Below are 18,250 nucleotides of genomic sequence, written 5' to 3' on the forward strand. Positions count from 1 at the left end.
CTCTGGGCATGCGCCCTGGCTCCAACGACGGGACAGACAAGACGGACGTGGCTCCAAGGCGCTCAGGATGGATGGGGTCAGGTCCCATTCCCGCCCGTGCACCAGGCAATTCTGGCTTTTATCTCCTTCCTACTCATGTCCACGCCCGAAATCTTACAACTTCTCTGAGGCACTCATCCCTCGGGCCCCAGACCAATGCCCACTCAACCTCGCCAGTCTGTAGCCTTTCCCTGGGGGATTGAGTCTTGCTTCTCCCTCACTTAATTCCCACTTGACCCTTTAAGACAACTTACTCTCTGGTACACAGCCCCCCCTCCCACACCCCTCCTTGCCCCCAACTCAGGCACCTAGCTTCTTTCCACCTTCACCCACATCCTGGACCCTCTTCATGAAGTACCTTCCTTTTCTGCTTGTTCAGTAGCTGACCCCACTATCAACCCAGACATTGAATGGGTACACTTTGGACTGCTTCCTCGGTCTGTCCATCAGTCCTGGATCTACAGGAAGACTAACCAGAATTTTTGCTTCCTACAGCCAAACCACCAGCTTTCTACTTCCAGCTTTCCCCAACACAAGAAGTGGCAGGAACTTCTTCCTGCTTGAAGTCAGGACACCAGGTGGAGACAACTGAGATCAGGGGCAGGTCAGAAAAATCAGAAGTGAAATTGAAAAGAACCATTCTACTGTGCTACAAAAGGTGGTAGAAGAGCTATGGTTTGGCCTAAGCAACCTTGGGGTATGTTTCCCACAGAGCCAGACTAAGGACAGGATGACCTCTGAGACAAATGAAGGACACATCGGCTAATGGGCCCTAGAAGCCTTTGGAGTCAAGCACAGGTACTTATATACCTCTGTATCTTTCTTCATGCTGCTTTCTGCCTGATGGTACTTACATAAACCTTTATAGAGGAATGACTTTTTTCAAATAATCCTCTGAGGGTCAGTGATAGTACTATCATCTTATATTAATAATCATGCTTCATGTCTTATATTTGTGGTGGTATGTGTTTGTGTGCGTGCATGCACACACACGCCCCCGTCCTGGTGCTTGAACTTTGGGCCTGGGCACTGTCCCTGAGTTTTTCAGTCCCTGATCTGCCCAAGGCTAGCACTGTACCACCTGAGCCAAATGTCCACTTCTGGCTTTTGGGTGATTAATTAGAAATTAGAGTGTCACAGACTTTTTCTGCTCAGTCTGGTTTCAAATCGTGATCCTCAGGTCTCAGTTTCCTACATAGCTATTGGCATGAGCCACGAGTATCAGGCTATTTTTTGTTTTTTAAAGTATACCAAGATATTCAACCATGGTGGTACTTGCTGGTAATTCTAGCAGGTAGGAGGCAAGTCCTAGTTTCAAAAACACAAAGTATACTGGGCCCTTCTGGGCAAGGGAGATTTAAAAATCAAAATACAATGTGTGCTAGTGGCTAGTGCCCGTCATTTTATTTCCTCAAGAGACTGAGATCTGAGGATTGTGGTTCAAAACCAGCCCAGGCAAGGAAGTCTGTGAGACTTTTATGTTCAGTTAACCACCAAAAAGCCAGAAGTGGAGGGACATCAACTAGGCCCTGAGTTCCAGCCCAGGATTGGCATATATACGCACACACCCATGGCCTCTGTTCTCAGACTCCCAGTCTAAATGAGGATTTCAACCACTAGAAGAAAACTGAGATATAATAGGCTCTGCTGGAAGAATTAGGATCAGAGAGCTAAAAGAAGGCTTTCCTTGAGGGATTCTTTAACAGTGAGTATAGAATCTGTTCAAGAGAAACAAGCAGGCTGGGCACCAGTGGCTCATGCTTGTAATCCTAGCTACTCAGCATGCTGAGAGCTGGGTATCCTGGTTCAAAGCCAGCCCAAGCAGAAAGCCCAGGAGATTTGAATTAACCACCAAAAAGATGGTAAGGAGCAGCCACCTCTAGCTTTGGGCCCAGGAGTCCAAGGAAAGGAAAGATGAATTTCATTCAGGTGACCCTGTGATCAAGAAGCATCAAAGGAGCTGGGCACCAGTAGCTCACACCTGTAATCTTAGCTACACAGGAGGCTGAGATCTGAGGATCACAATTCAAAGCCAGCCCAGATGGGAAAGTCCATGAGACTCTTATCACCAATAAGCCACCAGAAAATAAGTGATGCTGTGGCTCAAGTGGTAGAGTGCTCACCTTGAGTTGAAGAGTTGAGGTACAGCGCCCAGGCCCAGAGTTCAAGCCCCATGATGGACCGAAAAAAAAAAAGAAGCACCAAAGGGTCAGGACTAGAATGCAAGGAGCTTGCACCACTGGCATGCATCCTCCATGGTACTAGGGAGATGTAATATCACTTCCATTAGTATAGAAATCAGTGTTGCAATGTTCTCTGCCAGGGGTGAAGAGTACTCTCAAAAACCCCTCTGGAAACCTGGGTTTCCTCTCAGAGACCAGCTTGAATGACTGTCATTCACTGGGCACATTGTGTCAGGTCCTGATGGTAGAGGTGGCCCTGCAAGCACACCTAGGGGCAAGATCCTTGGAAGTTCAGCTCCAGTCTTCTTATTGCAGATGTGAAAGCAGGCATGCCAGGCACATCACAGTCCTCCCTGCAGGCTCAGGACATAGCTAGCTCCCTTTAAGAGAACAAGCTGGCAACTGGGCCCTGTAATCCTACCTTGGCAGGAGGCTGAGATCTGCAGATGGAGATTCAAAGCAAGCTTGAGCAGTAAAGTCTGTTAGACTCTTTTTTTTTTCTTTTTGCTTATGTGGTGCTGGGGAATTGAACCCAGGGCCTCGTGCATGCAAGGCAAGCGCTCTACCCCTGAGCCACCTTCCCAGCCCAAGTCTGTTAGACTCTTATCTCCAGTTAACCAAGGAAAAGTGGAGCTGTGGCTCAAGTGGTAGTGCTAACTTTGAGCAAAATGCTCAGGGACAGTACTCAGCCCTGAGCACGTGTGCACATGCACACACACAAGCTCGCACGCACACAAGCATACACACATATGAGCATACACGCGCGTGCGCGCGCACACACACACAAGTCTGGTTCTGGTTGGTTGGCCTTGCTGTATCATATCCCAGATAAATGTCACTCCAGCTGATCTTCAAGGCAATTAATGCCCTAATGTGAAAGCTACCTCCCAAAGCCAAACCCCGAACATTCACTCCAGACTCTTTTCAAACATTCAAGGAAGTCTGGGTCCAGTTGACCCCCACATGGTAATAGTTGGACTGGATCTGAGCCAGGTACTGAAAGCCTCTGCATGTGGCCATTTATTTCTCCACAATCTTACCTGGGGAGCCAGTGTGGGAAGATCTTCAAATAAGAGCCTTTGTGAATCTGAGGTCTATGTCTTTCCATCTATCCAGCCATGTTAGACAGCTTGGGGGATGACCTAAGGATCCACTGATCCTCTATCTGATGAAGGATCCAGCTCTGGTGTCCATGTTTAACTAGTCCATGCATGTGCTGTCTGGGATTTTCAGCTTTCTGAGCTTGAGAGAAAGGAAGCAGCAAACCCTCTTCCCACCAAGCACTGTGAGCAGCAGGCAGGGCCTGACCAATGCCCTTTCATCATTGCACTGCTTTCCAGCAGCCCACAGTAGTGCAACAGGGAAAGAGTGTTGGCCAGGCCTACTAGCGTCTGTCTTTTCTCTCTCCCCATGGTGGTGGTAATGGTGGTGGTGGTGGTGGTAGTGGGTGGTATCTGAAACCTGGAATGCAGGCCCACTAGGCGGGGCCTCTGCCTGGGGGGAAGGGTGCCCTCTGACCCCAGAGGCCCAGGCCTGGCTAGAATCTCAAGTTTCCATGGAGAAGGGAGGGAAGTAAGGAGGGGGAGGGGAGAACCTGCAAGCCCAAGGTACTAGGACTAGAGGGAGGAAAAAGGGGTTGTGATGGGGAGGGAGGGGGTCTGCAAGGCTGGTCCCAGATGCTATGACAATATCATTGCACTGCTTCTCAGAGCACAGTAGTGCAACCTCGTCAGAGCACCTGCAGCCAGCAAGGGGGGACCCCATCGCCCACCATACTCGCAAGGCGGGAAGCTGAGCCAGGGATGGGTGGGTGGGGTCAGAGCCCTTGTCCATGACTTGGGGGCGCAGAAGACGATATCTGAAGGACTGCCATCTTCAGGGTCTTCCCTAGGACATCCAAACCAGATCCAGGATCTAGTGGAAGACAAATCACAGCTATGTTGGGAGAGCTGATGGGCTAGACAGAGGAGGGAGGGCACACACAAAGGAGAGGGACCGCATTCTGCCCGCTCTCTGAAGCCCACTAGTGCTCGGAGCAGGGCGAGTACAGCCCGACGACCCTGAGCCCATATTCGCCCCGCGGCTCTGGGACCACAGTGCCCGCCCCCTACCCCCACCCCGGTGATACACCTCTTCTGAGCTCAATTCCCCATTGCCCTAGCTCCTAGCCCTCCCTTGGGCTTTGCATTCTGTCCTAACAGATTCTCCTACCCAAGGGTCCACAGCGGAGCAGAAAAAATGCTCCCTCTGGACTTCGCTGTGGAGTGAGGGCGTTCGGGGGTCCTGGTAGCACCCCCTCCACACATCCCACTCTGCCGCCCTTCTTCCCGCGCCCCTCCGCCCCAGATCGGCGACTCACGGGAAAGACCCTCCTTTTGCCCAGGGCAGGGACAATACCTAGGCTAGTGCGAGCAAGTCCTCCAATTGTAGTCCGCCCCGGGCCCACCCCGACGACCCCGCACCTCGTGGCGCTCTCTCGCCCGCCGGCTCCATCTTTAACCCGCTGACAGTCGGAGAGGCTGGACCCACAGGTCCTTAGCATAGCGCCACGCTCATTGGCCTGCGCCGGTGCGGGGCTGCGCCTCCCGCACACTTTATTGGCTGTTACCCGAGAGATTTTAAAATAGCCTCCGGGTTTGGATTGGCTTGGGTTTGGATTGGCTTGGCGCCTCCCGAGGCTCGGGCTCCCGTGGTTTTAACAATGAGTTCCACAAACACTTTCTTCCCATTCATAACTTATCAAAAGGAAATTTTGCCCGCCTTTTTCTCAGCAAGTTTTCGAGCAGTAACCTGCCCGGAGCGCTTCGAAGTCCGATGGGAGGAGGCCTGCTGCTGAGCTGGGGGCTGCGACCCCTGGAAAGTGTTTGAACCCCTGATCAAGCCTGTTGTTGAATGCAGTCGCAGGCTGCTTCTTATTGTGTGCCAACATTACTCGATGTGCATCCGGGATGAAGTACTCATCCGGACCCCTTGGGCTTCTGAGAGGGGTGGTCCCTTCTTTCTGTCCTCTGACTCATCGCCAGAGTGGCGATGTGGAGCTTCAATGAAACCCCTTGTGCTGAATTGGGCTGTGGAGATTGGATCCCGAGGCCCATGAAGCCTTGGGTATATGTGGACGGGCACAGGGAAAAGGATGCTTGAATCCCTAGAAAAGGGTGATTGTGATCCACAGATCCTGTGGGCTCTAGAGCAAGAGGGATATGTTTCTGGACACTAAACAGTTCTGAAGATGTGAGTGTTGGGAGCTAGGAGGAATGTTTAAGCAACTAGGCATCTAGGCCTTTCCTGTTTTATTATGTTTAGTGGCTGTGAACAAATGTTTTTGATGCAGGAAGGGCTGGCTTTGGACCTTTACAAACCTCAACTGTTTTCTCTGCAAGACTGAGACAATAATTGAATCTATTTCATAGTAGCTGCCAAATGCAAATTAGATGATATAAAAATCATTCACCCAATACCAGGCACCTATGAAGTGTTCAATAAATTCCAGTTCTGCTGTTAGTGTGGTTTTTATTTTTAGTTTCGTCCTGAATTTGTCTGGAGCCAATTTTTTTTTTTTTTTTTGGTTCCGGTCATGGGGCCTGAACTCTGGGCCTGGGCGCTGTCCCTCAGCTCTTCAGCTCAAGGCTAGCGCTCTACCACTTGAGCCACAGCACCACTTCCGGCTTTTTTCTTTTTGCTTATGTGGTGCTGAGGAATCGAACCCAGGTCCTCAGGCATGCAAGGCAAGCGCTCTACCACTGAGCCACCTTCCCAGCCCCAATCTGGAGCCAATTTATCTACTCCCAGTTTAGGGTTTGGTGGTCCAGGGAGTCCTGCTTGCTGTGCACTGTTGGGTTCCTCCCTTCATGTTACCTCATTCCTTTCCTCTGTGTTGTATGCCTGGTATAGGAGGGTGCATCAGGATAAAGCAAAAGTGCACTCAGATATGCAGGGTATAGTCCATTTGTGCCATGAATCCCAGGGCACATAAAGAATGGTCACTGCCAATACCTGTGGTTCTGCCTAAAGGCTTTATACTGACCACAGAAACTCCTCCACGGTACAAAACAGTGGGAAGTTCTGCCATGTGATTGCCTCCACCCATCAGGCAGACCACAACCAATCAGGAAAGACATTTTTGGTGGGTAAGTAAGTACCCTAGCTTTGCCTTTCAGGGAGGACATTTATTTATTTGTTTGTTTATTTATGTTTGTATTTATTTAGTTATGTACTTAGTGCCACTTCTGGCATTAAACTCAGGGCCTGAGCACTGTCACTTAGTTTTTTTGCTTAAGGCTGGTACTCTACTACATCTGGCTTATTGGCTATTAATTGGAAATGAAAATCTCTTGGACTTACCTGCCCAGTCTGTCTTGAAACCATGATCCTTAAATCTCAATCTTCTCATTAGCTAGGCATTTTATTTTATTTTTTGCTGGTCGTGGGGCCTGAACTCTGGGCCTGGGCTGTCCCTCAACTCTTCAACTCAAGGTGAGCACTCTACTGCTTGAGCCACAGCACCACTTCCAGCTTTTTGTGCTTATGTGGTGCTGAGGAATTGAACCCAGGGCCTCATGCATACAAGGCAAGCACTCTACCACTGAGCCACCTTCCAGCCCCTAGCTAGGCATTTTAAGCAGAAGCCATCAGCGCCTGGCTCAGGTGGGACAACTTCAATGAGATCCCCAATAAGCCTGAGTTCCAGTCTCCCATGGGAGTAATTTGCACCACAATACACCCTTCACTGGCTGTTTCCCCTTCCCCTCTCACAACTCCCTGTCGCACGTGCGTGCGTGCGTGCGTGCGTGCGTGCGTGCGTGCGTGCGTGTGTGTGATGAGGCCTGAACTCTGGGCCTGGGTGCTGTCCCTCAGCTCTTCAGCTTAAGGCTAGCATTCTACCCTTTGAGCCACAGTGCCATTTCTGGTTTTCTGAGTGGTTTTTTTTTTTTTTTTTTTGGGGGGGGGGGTCCGGTCATGGGGCTTGAACTTTGGGCCTGGGCGGTGTCCCTCAGCTCTTCAGCTCAAGGCTAGCACTCTACCACTTGAGCCACAGCGCCACTTCCGGCTTTTTTTTCTTTTTGCTTATGTGGTGCTGAGGAATTGAACCCAGGGCCTCAGGCTTGCAAGGCAAGCACTCTACCACTGAGCTACCTTCCCAGCCCTTCTGAATGGTTTATTGGAGGTAAGAGTCTCATGTACTTTCCTGCCCCGGCTGGCTTTGAACTGTGATTCTCAGATCTCAGACTCCTGAGTAGCTAGGATTACAGGCATGAGCCACCAGGGTCTGGCAACCCTACTATTCTATCATGGTGTTTTCTGCGACCAACTCCCAACAGTCTAGCTCCATTTAAGTCCTCTCTGATCCAGAGTAATGAAAGAGGTGAATAGATTGTGGATGATACTCTAAAGAAGTATGGCAGTGGAGGCTGAGGATGTGGCTTAGTGGTAGAGTGCTTGCTTAGCATGCATGAAGCCTTGGGTTCGATTCCTTAGTACCACATAAACAGAAAAAAAGAAGTGGTGCTATGTCTCAAATGGTAGAGTGCTAGCCTTGATCAAAAGAAGTTCAGGGACAGTGCCTTGGCTCTGAGTTCAAGCCCCAGGGCTGGCAATAAAAAAAAAAAAAAAAAAGGTATGGCGGTGGAGGGCCAGGGTCTCAAAGGGAGAGAGGAAGAAGTAGAGTAATACATCCAGGGCTTTCCCACAATGACCCATCCCACAGAACTCAATTGACTTAGAGCTTCTTCCCCATCCCCACCCTCCTAGCATTTAAAAAGGCCAGTTGATTCCCCAAATATAAGTTCTTATTTCCACACTATTCCAAGCCCTTTCTGGCAAGCTGCCACTTCCAACCTGTCCTTGGACTCTTGCTTCAGGGAAGCAGCACCCAGCAGCTCCCTGAAACCCTTCCTCAGAGCTCAGTGAGCTAGTCCAGGAAGTTTGTCATCCCCTCCTGCATCTCCACAGGCCACCCACATACCAGTAGAGCTATTAGTTTGCTTAATTTGGCCCTTCCAGTTTGTTATGCTTCTGTCTTTAAATTACAATACTTGCATTGACCAAATTGTGTCCCCTCTTCCAGTAAGCCCTCTCAGATTTCTGCAAGGATTTTCTTTGTAGTTATTTTCACTTAGGTATTTTGGTAAATTCTCTTTAGGATCTTGGAATGCTGTGGTGAAGACCTGAGATGCCATATCCCTGAGTAGTTTGTAGAGGGTGGAATTCCATTATACCAAGAGTCAGGGATCCTGACCTGACACTTGGTCAGAAACAAGTGTCAAGACTGTCACAGCAACCACAGGAATGAGGTCTACATTACAAGAGAAGAGGGGACTGGAGAGCCTAAGTCATCTATGTTGGCCCTTAATAAGAAATTTCATTAAGTTCAAGAGCTGGGAAACCCTTTTGACATCACAGCAGCTAAGGGTAGAGAGGAGAGCTGACTGCTCAGAGAAGTGTTAAAAAGCATAGAATATCAAAAAGGTTTGGACAAGCTGGGCCCTGGTGTGGCTAACACCTGTAATCTTAGCTACTTAGGAGGCTGAAACTTGAGGATTGTGGTTCAAAGTTAGCCTGGTCACTAAGAGACTTTTATCTTCAATTAACAACTCCAAAACTGGAAGTGGCGCTGTGGCTCCAAGTGGTAGAGCACTAGTCTTGAGCTAGAGAGCTCAGGGACAGTGCCCAAGCACTGAGTTCAAGCCCCATGACCGCCACTAACAACAACAAAAAGAACAGATGACAAACTGGGTCTGGGCTAGGCAGCAAACTCCTGGTCACCCCCAGACTCACAGCAAACACAAACACAGACCAACGTTCTTTAATCACAAAGGCACTTGAGGACCCCTATAAACACAAAGTCTCTGCTGAGAGTGGCTCTGCACCCTCTGCCACCCAGTTACTCATCCGTGCACTCAGAGTTCATCATGACCTGCAGAGGGCTCTGCACCAGGCTTGATGAAGATGCCTTCCATGGCCTTCCATGTATTGTGTGTGTTGGCACTGGGCATGCCGTGTACCTCAAGCTGTCCACGGATGGGACTCCCATACTGCTCACCAGTGACTGACAGGAATACAGAGGTGCCCACATGCTGGAAGCGCACAGTGGCCTCACGTTCCCAGTGCTGCCCAGAGCAGCGCACTGTCCACAGGTCCAAGTCATCACCCTCACCATCTTCTCCAAAGGCACTGACCTCCTGTAGGCATGGGATTAAAATGGGGTTAAAATGATCAGTACAGAGTCCCCTGAAGCTGCTTGCCTGGCAAGGGAACTTGGACCCCATGCATTCATCTCTAGTCCTTTCCCTGCATCTCTGTGATCCTCAGTTTCTACAGCTGCAAAAGTAAGACAGCAGGACCCTGCCCCTGCCCCCCCACCAGTATTCTTTCCCCAGTGCAGAATTTATGACACATACACATATGTATTCATGCAACTATGTAATGATCACTGGTCCCTTGAGAGCTAAAACCTTTCTCCTCATTCTCAAGTCCTTACCCCTCTAAAGTCTAGGGCCTAGTTGAGGCCTCTATCTCCAAAAGCATTGTCAGGCTGGGTAAACCTGACTCACTGTAATCCTCGCTACTCAGAAGGCTGAGATCTGGGGTTGGGAATGTGACTTAGTGGTAGAATGTTTGCCTAACATGCATGAAGCCCTGGATTACATAAAAAGCTACAAGTGGTGCTGTGGCTCAAATGGTAGAGTGATAGCCTTGAGCACAGAGAGGCTCAGGGACAGAGCCCAGGCCCTGAGTTCAAGCCCCAGAACTGGCAAAAAAAAAAAAAAAAAAAAAGGTTGAGATCTGAAGACTGTGGATCAAAGCCAGCCCAGGCACAAGAGTGTCTTCATGAGACTCTTATCTCCAATTAACCACCAAAACAGCCAGAATTGGGGCTGTGGCTCAAGTGATAGGGTGCTAGCTTTGAGCAAAATAGCTTGGGGACAGCACCCAGGCCCTGAGTTCAAGCCCCAGGACTGGCACCAAAAACAAAACAAAAAAAACTCAGATCTCAGCCTCCTGAGTAGCTAGGATTACAATGAGCCACCAGTACCCACCTGACATTGCTTTTGGAGATAGAGCCCTCAAGTGTTGATTGGACTTTAGAGGGGTTAGGATGTTGAGAACAAGGAGAAAGAGGTTTTAGCTCCCCCCCCCCCAATCTACCAGCCACAGCTGTAATGATCTCCCTGTGTGTGTACGTGTGCAAGCGCACGTGATTGTGTACCAGGGCCTGAGTGCATTTTCACTCAAGACTGGTGTTCTACCACTTGAGCCACAACTTCACTTCCAGTTTTTTGGTGGGTAATTAGAGATAAAGGCCCCACAAAATTTCTTGCCTGGGTTGGCTTTGAACTCAGGTCTCAAGGAGTACAGGTTTGAACCAGTGGCAACTCACTTAATCTCCAAGTCTTGACACATGCTCATACAGGTCTGGAAAGTCTGTTTCCCCTCTGGGGCCAAGAAGAGAGCTCCTCATCCTTCTACACCCTGCCGAGATTTCCCCTCCCCTGTGGAATTTCCTATTCCACATCCAGAAGGCTGTGTGGATCCCTCTTCCGAGTCTCGTGTACCTACCAAAGAGGAGCTAATGACAGGGATCTATCTCTCTTCCAATCTCTCAGCAGGACTGGAAGCTCCTGGGGACAGGAACCCCTTATCACCAAAGAGGGCGCTCAGGTAACATTTTAGAATTGAAATCCCCATTTCTCAGAGGCCCAGAAACCTTAACCTGGGTGCCTCTCCACGAGGTCAGGGAGTGGGCTTACCTGGTTATTGGACAGCGGCGAGGGGAAGTGGTGCGTGTGCAGATTCTTGCCCGTGAGCACGTGGGTGAGCCGCACAGCCTGCCCGCAGCGAACCGGGAGCCCCCGCGGGCACCCGCCCTCCGAGCCGCCGCGAATCCGCCAGTAGCTATTGGCGTCGTCAGACGCTTCCACACCGGTCACTGACTGTTGGCCGCTGCCTGAGGAGTGACATCCCCACCCACCCCAGGGTCTGTCAACCGCAGAATACCGGACGCTGGTCTTGAACATCATCAAACTATCCCCACAACCCCAAGTCTGGGACTACAAAAACTCAGTCCTGCCTGAACCCCAAGGCACCAGGTTCCCTGTTGACCTTCCCAATAATGTGGACGGCCCCTCAAAGCCCCCGTCTTTATCTCTCAAGGGTCCCCAATGACTCTAGGTTCCCCCAGCCACCCAGTTCACGACATCCCACGGATCGCTACAACTACAGCTCAACCTCCCCTCCCCCGGGGTCCCCCCACCCCCAGTGGCCAGCTCCGCGCACCAGATCCGTATTTGATGTCATGTGAGTGCAGCCGAACCCTGTGGTTCGTGTTGAGTAGCTTCAGCACCGACCCACATGTCACGAGTCCCGCGCCAGTCTTCGAGGTGCCACCGCCTGGCACCAAAAATGCCAGTAGCAGCACCAGGAGCGCTAGTCCAGAAGCCCCGCCGCGGCCCGCGCTCCACATCGCCGCTGCCCGGCCCCCGCTGCTCGGGACCCTGGGAAGCTTCCGTCCCCGCCACAAGCCAATCCGGCGCTGACAGCGCCCGCTCGCGGCAGCAAATCGCCATCCCGCTCGGCGCTCTTTCCGCACTGTAATTGGATTACAGTGAAAAAGACCCACCCCCAGCTTTCCAGAAAGGTAGGTGGGAGGGGACTGCAGACACGAGGAGGGTTTTGATTGGTCCACGCTTCGGAAAACTCGCCAATGAATGCCAAGGCTCTATTCCCAAGCTTTAAGAGATCGCGGGGTGGCATGGTGAGTGAGCTTCCTCAGCTTTAGGTCAACTGAACACCAAAATACCACCTCAGTGTCTTAAGACCTTTATGCCAGGAAGCTTGTGATTCTGGATTCCTAGGGCCTTATTCATGTGTCTCTCCCTGGGCCTGCAGCTTGCCTTTTATTCTTTTCTTTTGGTTCCAGTCCTAGGGCTTGAATTAGGGCCTGAATTTAGGACCTGGGCTCTGCCTTGAGCTTTTTTGCTTAAGACTAGCACGCTACTTGGGGCTGAGAAGTTGGCTCAGTGGTAGAGCGCTTGCCTTGCATGCCTGAGGCCCTGGGTTCGATTCCTCAGCACCATATAAGCAAAAGGAAAAAAGCCGGAAGTGGTGCTGTGGCTCAAGTGGTAGAGCGCTAGCCTTGAGCTGAAGAACTGAGGGACAGCGCTCAGGCCCAGAGTTCAGGCCCCACGACCGGACCCAAAAAAAAAAAAGACTAGCACGCTACCATTTGAGACACTTCTGCCTATTTGGTGGTTAATTGGAGATAAGAGACTCACATTCTTTTCTACCCCAGCTGGCCTCGATTCTCAGATCTCATCCTCTTGAGTAGCCAGGATTACAGGCATGAGCCAGCAGTGACTTGCTAATTTCAGTCATATGTATATATATATATATATATATATATATATATATATATATATATATATATATATATAGTATATGTGTATATATATGTATATATAGTGTTGTGTGTGAAAATACTGTACAGAGGGTTACAGTTACATGAGCAAGGTAATGATACATTTCTTATCAAGCATTGTTGCCTCCTTCTTTGTTTTTCACCTACATTCCCTTCCCTCCCACCTCCATAACTATACTCCCCCACCCCCACCCCCCCATTGCAGTCTTGAGGCTGCTGGGTCACTATATTTTGTGATCACAACTCTGGGATCTGTGACTCCATTGCTGAATCCCCTGATCCTTCAGTCTTTTACCCTTGGAATTCATTGATTCCCACAGCTATTTGATCTCTCTAACACTTGGTCACCTAAATCCCTGGACAGTGGGGTTTCTGAATTTCTCTATTCTTCCATGCCAAACTGTCATGATCTCTGGGTCAGGCAGTAGAGGGCAGCAGGGAACTATGGTTTTGAGGAGAATAGCAGGTTCTCAAAGAAGTGACAATGCTGTCTTAGGAAACCATAACCCAAGGACGCTAAGGAACTGTAGGAACTAAGCCTGTGTAATTATGACTCAGGTCTTCTGGACATAGGTGGGTTCACATCTTGATACCTTCTCAGACAATTGTCTGCTCATCTTCAAGGGAGGAAAAGCTGCCATTGTTTACTTATTCATGCAAAGTGCCTACATTGACTTCACTCCAAGCTTTATGCTGGTGGTCACAGAGGAACTGCCTCTGAGCTGCATTTCCTAATAATCTGACAAATCATGTACTTACGGCACCGGAAAAAATGGTGATTAAAGTTCATATTAAACTATTCAGAATTTTGCATTAAACCCAAAGGTGCTGAAAAGGGATGGTCTATGTCTGTAACACAAACTACTTAGGAAGCTTAGATCTGAGGCCTGCAGTTCAAAAGTAGCCAGGGGAAAGTCCATGGGACTTTTATATCCAATTAGCCAGTAAAAGCAGAAGTAGAGCTGTGACTCAAGTGGTAAAGCATTAGCCTTGAGTGAAAAAGCTAAGATAGTACCCAGGTCCTGAGTTCAAGCCCTAGTACTGGCGGGGAGAGAGAGGCAGAGACAGAAAGACAGAGAGAGAGAGAGATCAAACCTAGTACTGGGAGAGAGAGAGGCCTTTTCAGTATAGCAACATGATTTGATTTTTTTTAATAGTACTGGAATTTGAACTTAGTGCCCTGGTAGGAAGTACTGTACCACTTGAGCCCTAAGTCTTTTATTTATTTATTTTTTACCTTTTTAAAAGATGTTCCTGGGACCAGTCTCTGACCAAAATTTTCATGATATGTGCCTCCTGAATAGCTTGGATTACAAGGGAATAATGGTGTTAATTTAGACTGTTTTCTGTAGTGCTGAGGGTCAAACCCAGAGCCAAACACTCTCCCACTGACCTCAAAGCAAGGTTTTTCCTGTTTAATGTTGCTTTGATTTTGAATTACATATGGGATAACTAAACTTGAATCTGGGCATCAGTGGCACATGCCTGTAATCCTAGCTACTCAAGGAGGCTGAGGTTTGAAGATCCTGCCTGGTAACAAGAACCACTCACAAAACACTGCACACAACCTTGTACAAAGGCTGTCATACCTTATTAGGAGATATTTCTACAAGGAAACATCTGTGCATGTGTGCCAGTAATGGGGTTTGAACTCAGGGCCTCAATCTCCTGCTTAGCTTTTTCTGCTCTACCATTTGAGCTGTACCTCCATTTCCAGCTTTTTGCTGCTCAATTGGAGATGAGTCTCTTAGATTTGTCTACCTGAGCTAGCTTTGGACTGAGATCTTCAGATCTCAGCCTCCTGAGTATCTAGGATTACAGGCTACAGGTATGAGTCACTCGTACATTTGTTTTGTGTATTGGGGGGCGGGGGAGCCTTGAACTCAGGGCCTTCCTATGCTCTCTTGGCTTTCTTTTTATTTTATTTTTTTATTTTTATTTTTGCTAGTTCTTGGGCTTGAACTCAGGGCCTGGGCTCTGTCTCTGAGCTTCTTTTGCTCAAGGCTAGCACTCTACCATTTGAGCCACAGCATCACTTCCAGTGTTCTCTGTTATATGGTACCTATCTTTTGGCTGTGTGTGTGTGTGTGTGTGTGTGTGTGTGTGTGTGTGTGTGTGAAAATACCATACAGAGGGTTTACAATTACATGAACAAGATAATGAGTACATTTCTTTTTCTTTTTTTTTGTTTTTTTTTTTGGGGGGGGGGGGTCCGGTTGTGGGGCCTGAACTCTGGGCCTGGGTGCTGTCCCTCAGCTCTTCAGCTCAAGGCTAGCACTCTACCACTTGAGCCACAGCACCACTTCCGGCTTTTTTCTTTTTGCTTATGTGGTGCTGAGGAATCAAACCCAGGGCCTCATGCATGCAAGGCAAGAGCTCTACCACTGAGCCACCTTCCCAGCCCCATGAGTACATTTCTTTATTTTATTTTATTTTATTTTTTGGTGGTCCGGTCGTGGGGCCTGAACTCTGGGCCTGGGTGCTGTCCCTCAGCTCCTCAGCTCAAGGCTAGCACTCTACCACTTGAGCCACAGTGCCACTTCCGGCTTTTTTCTTTTTGCTTATGTGGTGCTGAGGAATAGAACCCAGGGCCTCAGGCATGCAAGGCAAGCATTCTACCACTGAGCCACCTTCCCAGCCCAGTACATTTCTTATCAAGCATTGTTGCCTCCTCCTTTGTTTCGCCTTACCATCCTCTCTTGGCTTTTTCATTCAAGGCTAACCCTCTACTACTTGAGCCATACCTCCACCTCAGTTTTTGCTTTTTAATTGGAGATAAGGCCAGGTGCTGATAGCTCCTGTCTATAATCTTAGGTACTCAGAAGATTGAGATCTGAGGATCTGGGTTTGAAGTCTGCCCAGGTTGTGAGGCTCTTATCTCCAATGAAAAGCCCAAAATGGTGCTGTGTCTTGAGTGGTAGAGAACTAACCTTGAGCAAAAATAAACTCAGAAACAGCTCCCAGACCCTGAATTCAAGTTCCAGTACTGGCACAAAGAAAAGATATATTGTCTAGCACAAATGGGCCTGTGTCCTAGCCACCTTTAGAACCTAGGTCCTGCAGAATGACAGCCAACGAAACACTCCTCAAAACTAAAGGTGTGTGGGCTGGAGAGCTGGCTCAGTGGTAGAGTGCTTGCTTTGCATGCATGAGGCCCTGGGTTCAGATCCTCAGCACCACATAAGCAGTAAAAGCTGGAAGTGGCGCTGTAGCTCAGGTGGTAGAGCACTAACCTTGAGCTGAAGAGCTGAGGGGCAGCTCCAAGGCCCTAAGTTCAGACTGCACGACCAACGGGGTGGGGTGGGAGACCTAAGGGTGTGAGGCTGGGGATGTGGCTTACTGGTAGAGTGCTCACATAGCATGCATGAAGGCCTGCGTTCGATTCCTCAGTGCCATATAAACAGAAAAAGCCAAGTGATGTTGTGGCTCAAGTGGTAGAGTGCTATCCTTGAGCAAAAGCTCAGAGAGAGTGCCCAGGCCTTGAGTTCAGGCCCCAAGACTGGAAAAACAAACAAACAAACAAAAAAAAAAACTAAGGATGTGGGAGTGATAGGTATCCAAACCTGCCTGGCTTGAGGACGCTCTGTACTTGCTGCATCTTCTCATGTGAGCCTTGAGTCCCTGAGCCTGATTATCAAGCTTGGCCAAGCAGGCCTGCTCTCCTTTAATCACGATGGGCTCCAGATGGAGGCAAGGCTTCCCATACATCATAAAGGCAGAGTGTTCTTTTGTCTAGAAGTGAGGCCAGGTCACAGAAACATATAGGGGAAAGTTGAGCCGTTCCATGGGTGAAGGCATGTGTATATGGTCACAGAAGGCAAAGGGAAGCAGGTGCTCTGCTGGATGGCAGGGAGCACTAGGAGAACCTTGGGAGGGAAATCTGCCAGAGTATGAACCACCTGCACAGACCCTTCTAGAGAAAGTTGTCCTGCCCAGAACCATTGCTGAAGAGTTACTTATGTGGCCAGCCCTTGGCAGCCTGACTTGATCAGCAGTCACAAGGTTGCTTGAACTGGAAACCTCAAATCAGAGATGCAAATTAGAATGATATCAAATTAGAAATGCAAATTAGAATGATGATATCCAGGACTATATCAGGAGACGGTGGCTACATAGGTTTTTGAACTTTTTTTTTTTTTGGTCGGTCATGGGGCTTGAACTCTGGGCCTGAACACTGTCTCTCAGCTCTTCAGTTCAAGACTAGCGCTCTACCACTTGAGCCACAGTGCCACTTCCAGTTTTTAGAAATGGAGTTTCACGGTCTTTCCTTCCCTGGGCTGGAGATCCTCAGATCCCAGCCTCCAGAGTATCTAGGATTATAGGCATGAGACACCAGTGCCCATTATGAAATTTCTATCTCCAATTAGCCAACAGAAAACTGGAAGTAGAGCTATGGCTCAAAGTGGTAGAGTGCCAGACTTGAGTGGAAAAGCTCAGGGACAGTGCCTAGACCCTAAGTTCAAGAGCTATGACCACCACCACCAACAAACCCCAAAACTAAAGAACAGTGCCAAGGAGCTGAGTTCAAACCCCAGTACCAATACACACACACACACACACACACACACACACACACACACACACACACACACACACACACACACACACACACACACACATATTTATGCCATGATGTACAAGGGCACAAAGACCATAAGTAAGGGGGCCTAAAAGGCCTTCAGAGCAAGGGCGGGCCACACAGCAGAGGTGGTAGAAAGTAGCAAAGTTTGACCATGTGAAAGAAAAAAGTAATTCCAAGTTGGGTGCCCGGTGGTTTACATTTGTAATAATCCTAGTTACTCAGGAGGCTGACATCTGCAGTTTGAAGCCCAGGGCAGGAAAGCCCATGAGACTCGTCTCCAATTCACCACTCTATCTCAAGTGGTAGAGTGCCTTTTTTTTTTTTTTTTTTTTTTTTGTCGGTTGTAGGGCTTGAACTCTGGGCCTGGGCGCTGTCCCTCAGCTCTTCAGCTCAAGGTGGCACTCTACCACTTGAGCCACAGCACCACTTTCAGTTTTCTGGTGGTTAACTGGAGATAAGAGTCTCATGGACTTTCCTGTCTGGGCTGGCTTTGAATTGTGATCCTCAGATCTCAGTCTCCTGAGTAGCTAGGATTACAGGCATGAGCCACTGTTGCCTGGCTAGAGTGCCATTCTTGACTGAAAAAGCTAAGGGACAGTGCTCAGGCCTTGAATCCAAGCTCTGGTACAAGCACAAACAAAATAAAGCAAAACAATTGGGCTGGGAAGGTGGCTCAGTGGTAGAGCACTTGCCTTGCAAGCCTGAGGCCCTGGGTTCGATTCCCCAGCACCACATAAACAAAAAGAAAAATAGCCAGAAGTGGCGCTGTGGCTCAAGTGGTAGAGTGCTAACCTTGAGCTGAAGAGCTGAGGGACAGCGCCTAGGCCCAGAGTTCAGGCCCCGTGACTGGACCCAAAAAACAAAAAACAAAAACGAATAAAGCAAAACAATTATAATGCTCCAAAGAAAAGTATGTAAAGTTCAGGGTCAGAATACTACTAGCTTCCTGAAGGTCAGCAGCTAGGATTAACCCAACCTGAAGGTGCTTAACACAAGGGAAGAGGCATTGGTTCAAGGAAAAGGACACTGAGA

The 18,250-nt window shown here is 49.0% G+C and overlaps 1 protein-coding gene and 1 long non-coding RNA gene across 2 annotated transcripts; one reads left to right on the forward strand and one right to left on the reverse strand.

Moving 5' to 3' along the window:
• Positions 1-537: 537 nt before the first annotated feature.
• On the forward strand, positions 538-10,898 carry LOC138808271 (uncharacterized). Its single transcript, XR_011366449.1, has 3 exons — positions 538-643; positions 752-837; positions 10,826-10,898. It is a non-coding gene; the product is annotated as an uncharacterized lncRNA (long non-coding RNA).
• Sdf2l1 (stromal cell derived factor 2 like 1) lies at positions 9,009-11,720 on the reverse strand. Its single transcript, XM_069994269.1, has 3 exons — positions 11,496-11,720; positions 10,970-11,166; positions 9,009-9,400 (listed from the first exon to the last, which is right to left on the reverse strand). The coding sequence occupies exons 1-3, from the start codon at positions 11,680-11,682 to the stop codon at positions 9,119-9,121; spliced, it is 666 nt and encodes a 221-aa protein (XP_069850370.1). The 5' UTR covers positions 11,683-11,720; the 3' UTR covers positions 9,009-9,118.
• Between the last annotated feature and the right edge of the window lie 6,530 nt (positions 11,721-18,250).

This window comes from Dipodomys merriami, unplaced genomic scaffold, assembly GCF_024711535.1.
Source record: "Dipodomys merriami isolate MVZ:Mamm:240054 unplaced genomic scaffold, mDipMer1.0.p SCAF_45, whole genome shotgun sequence".
Lineage (NCBI taxonomy): Eukaryota > Metazoa > Chordata > Mammalia > Rodentia > Heteromyidae > Dipodomys > Dipodomys merriami.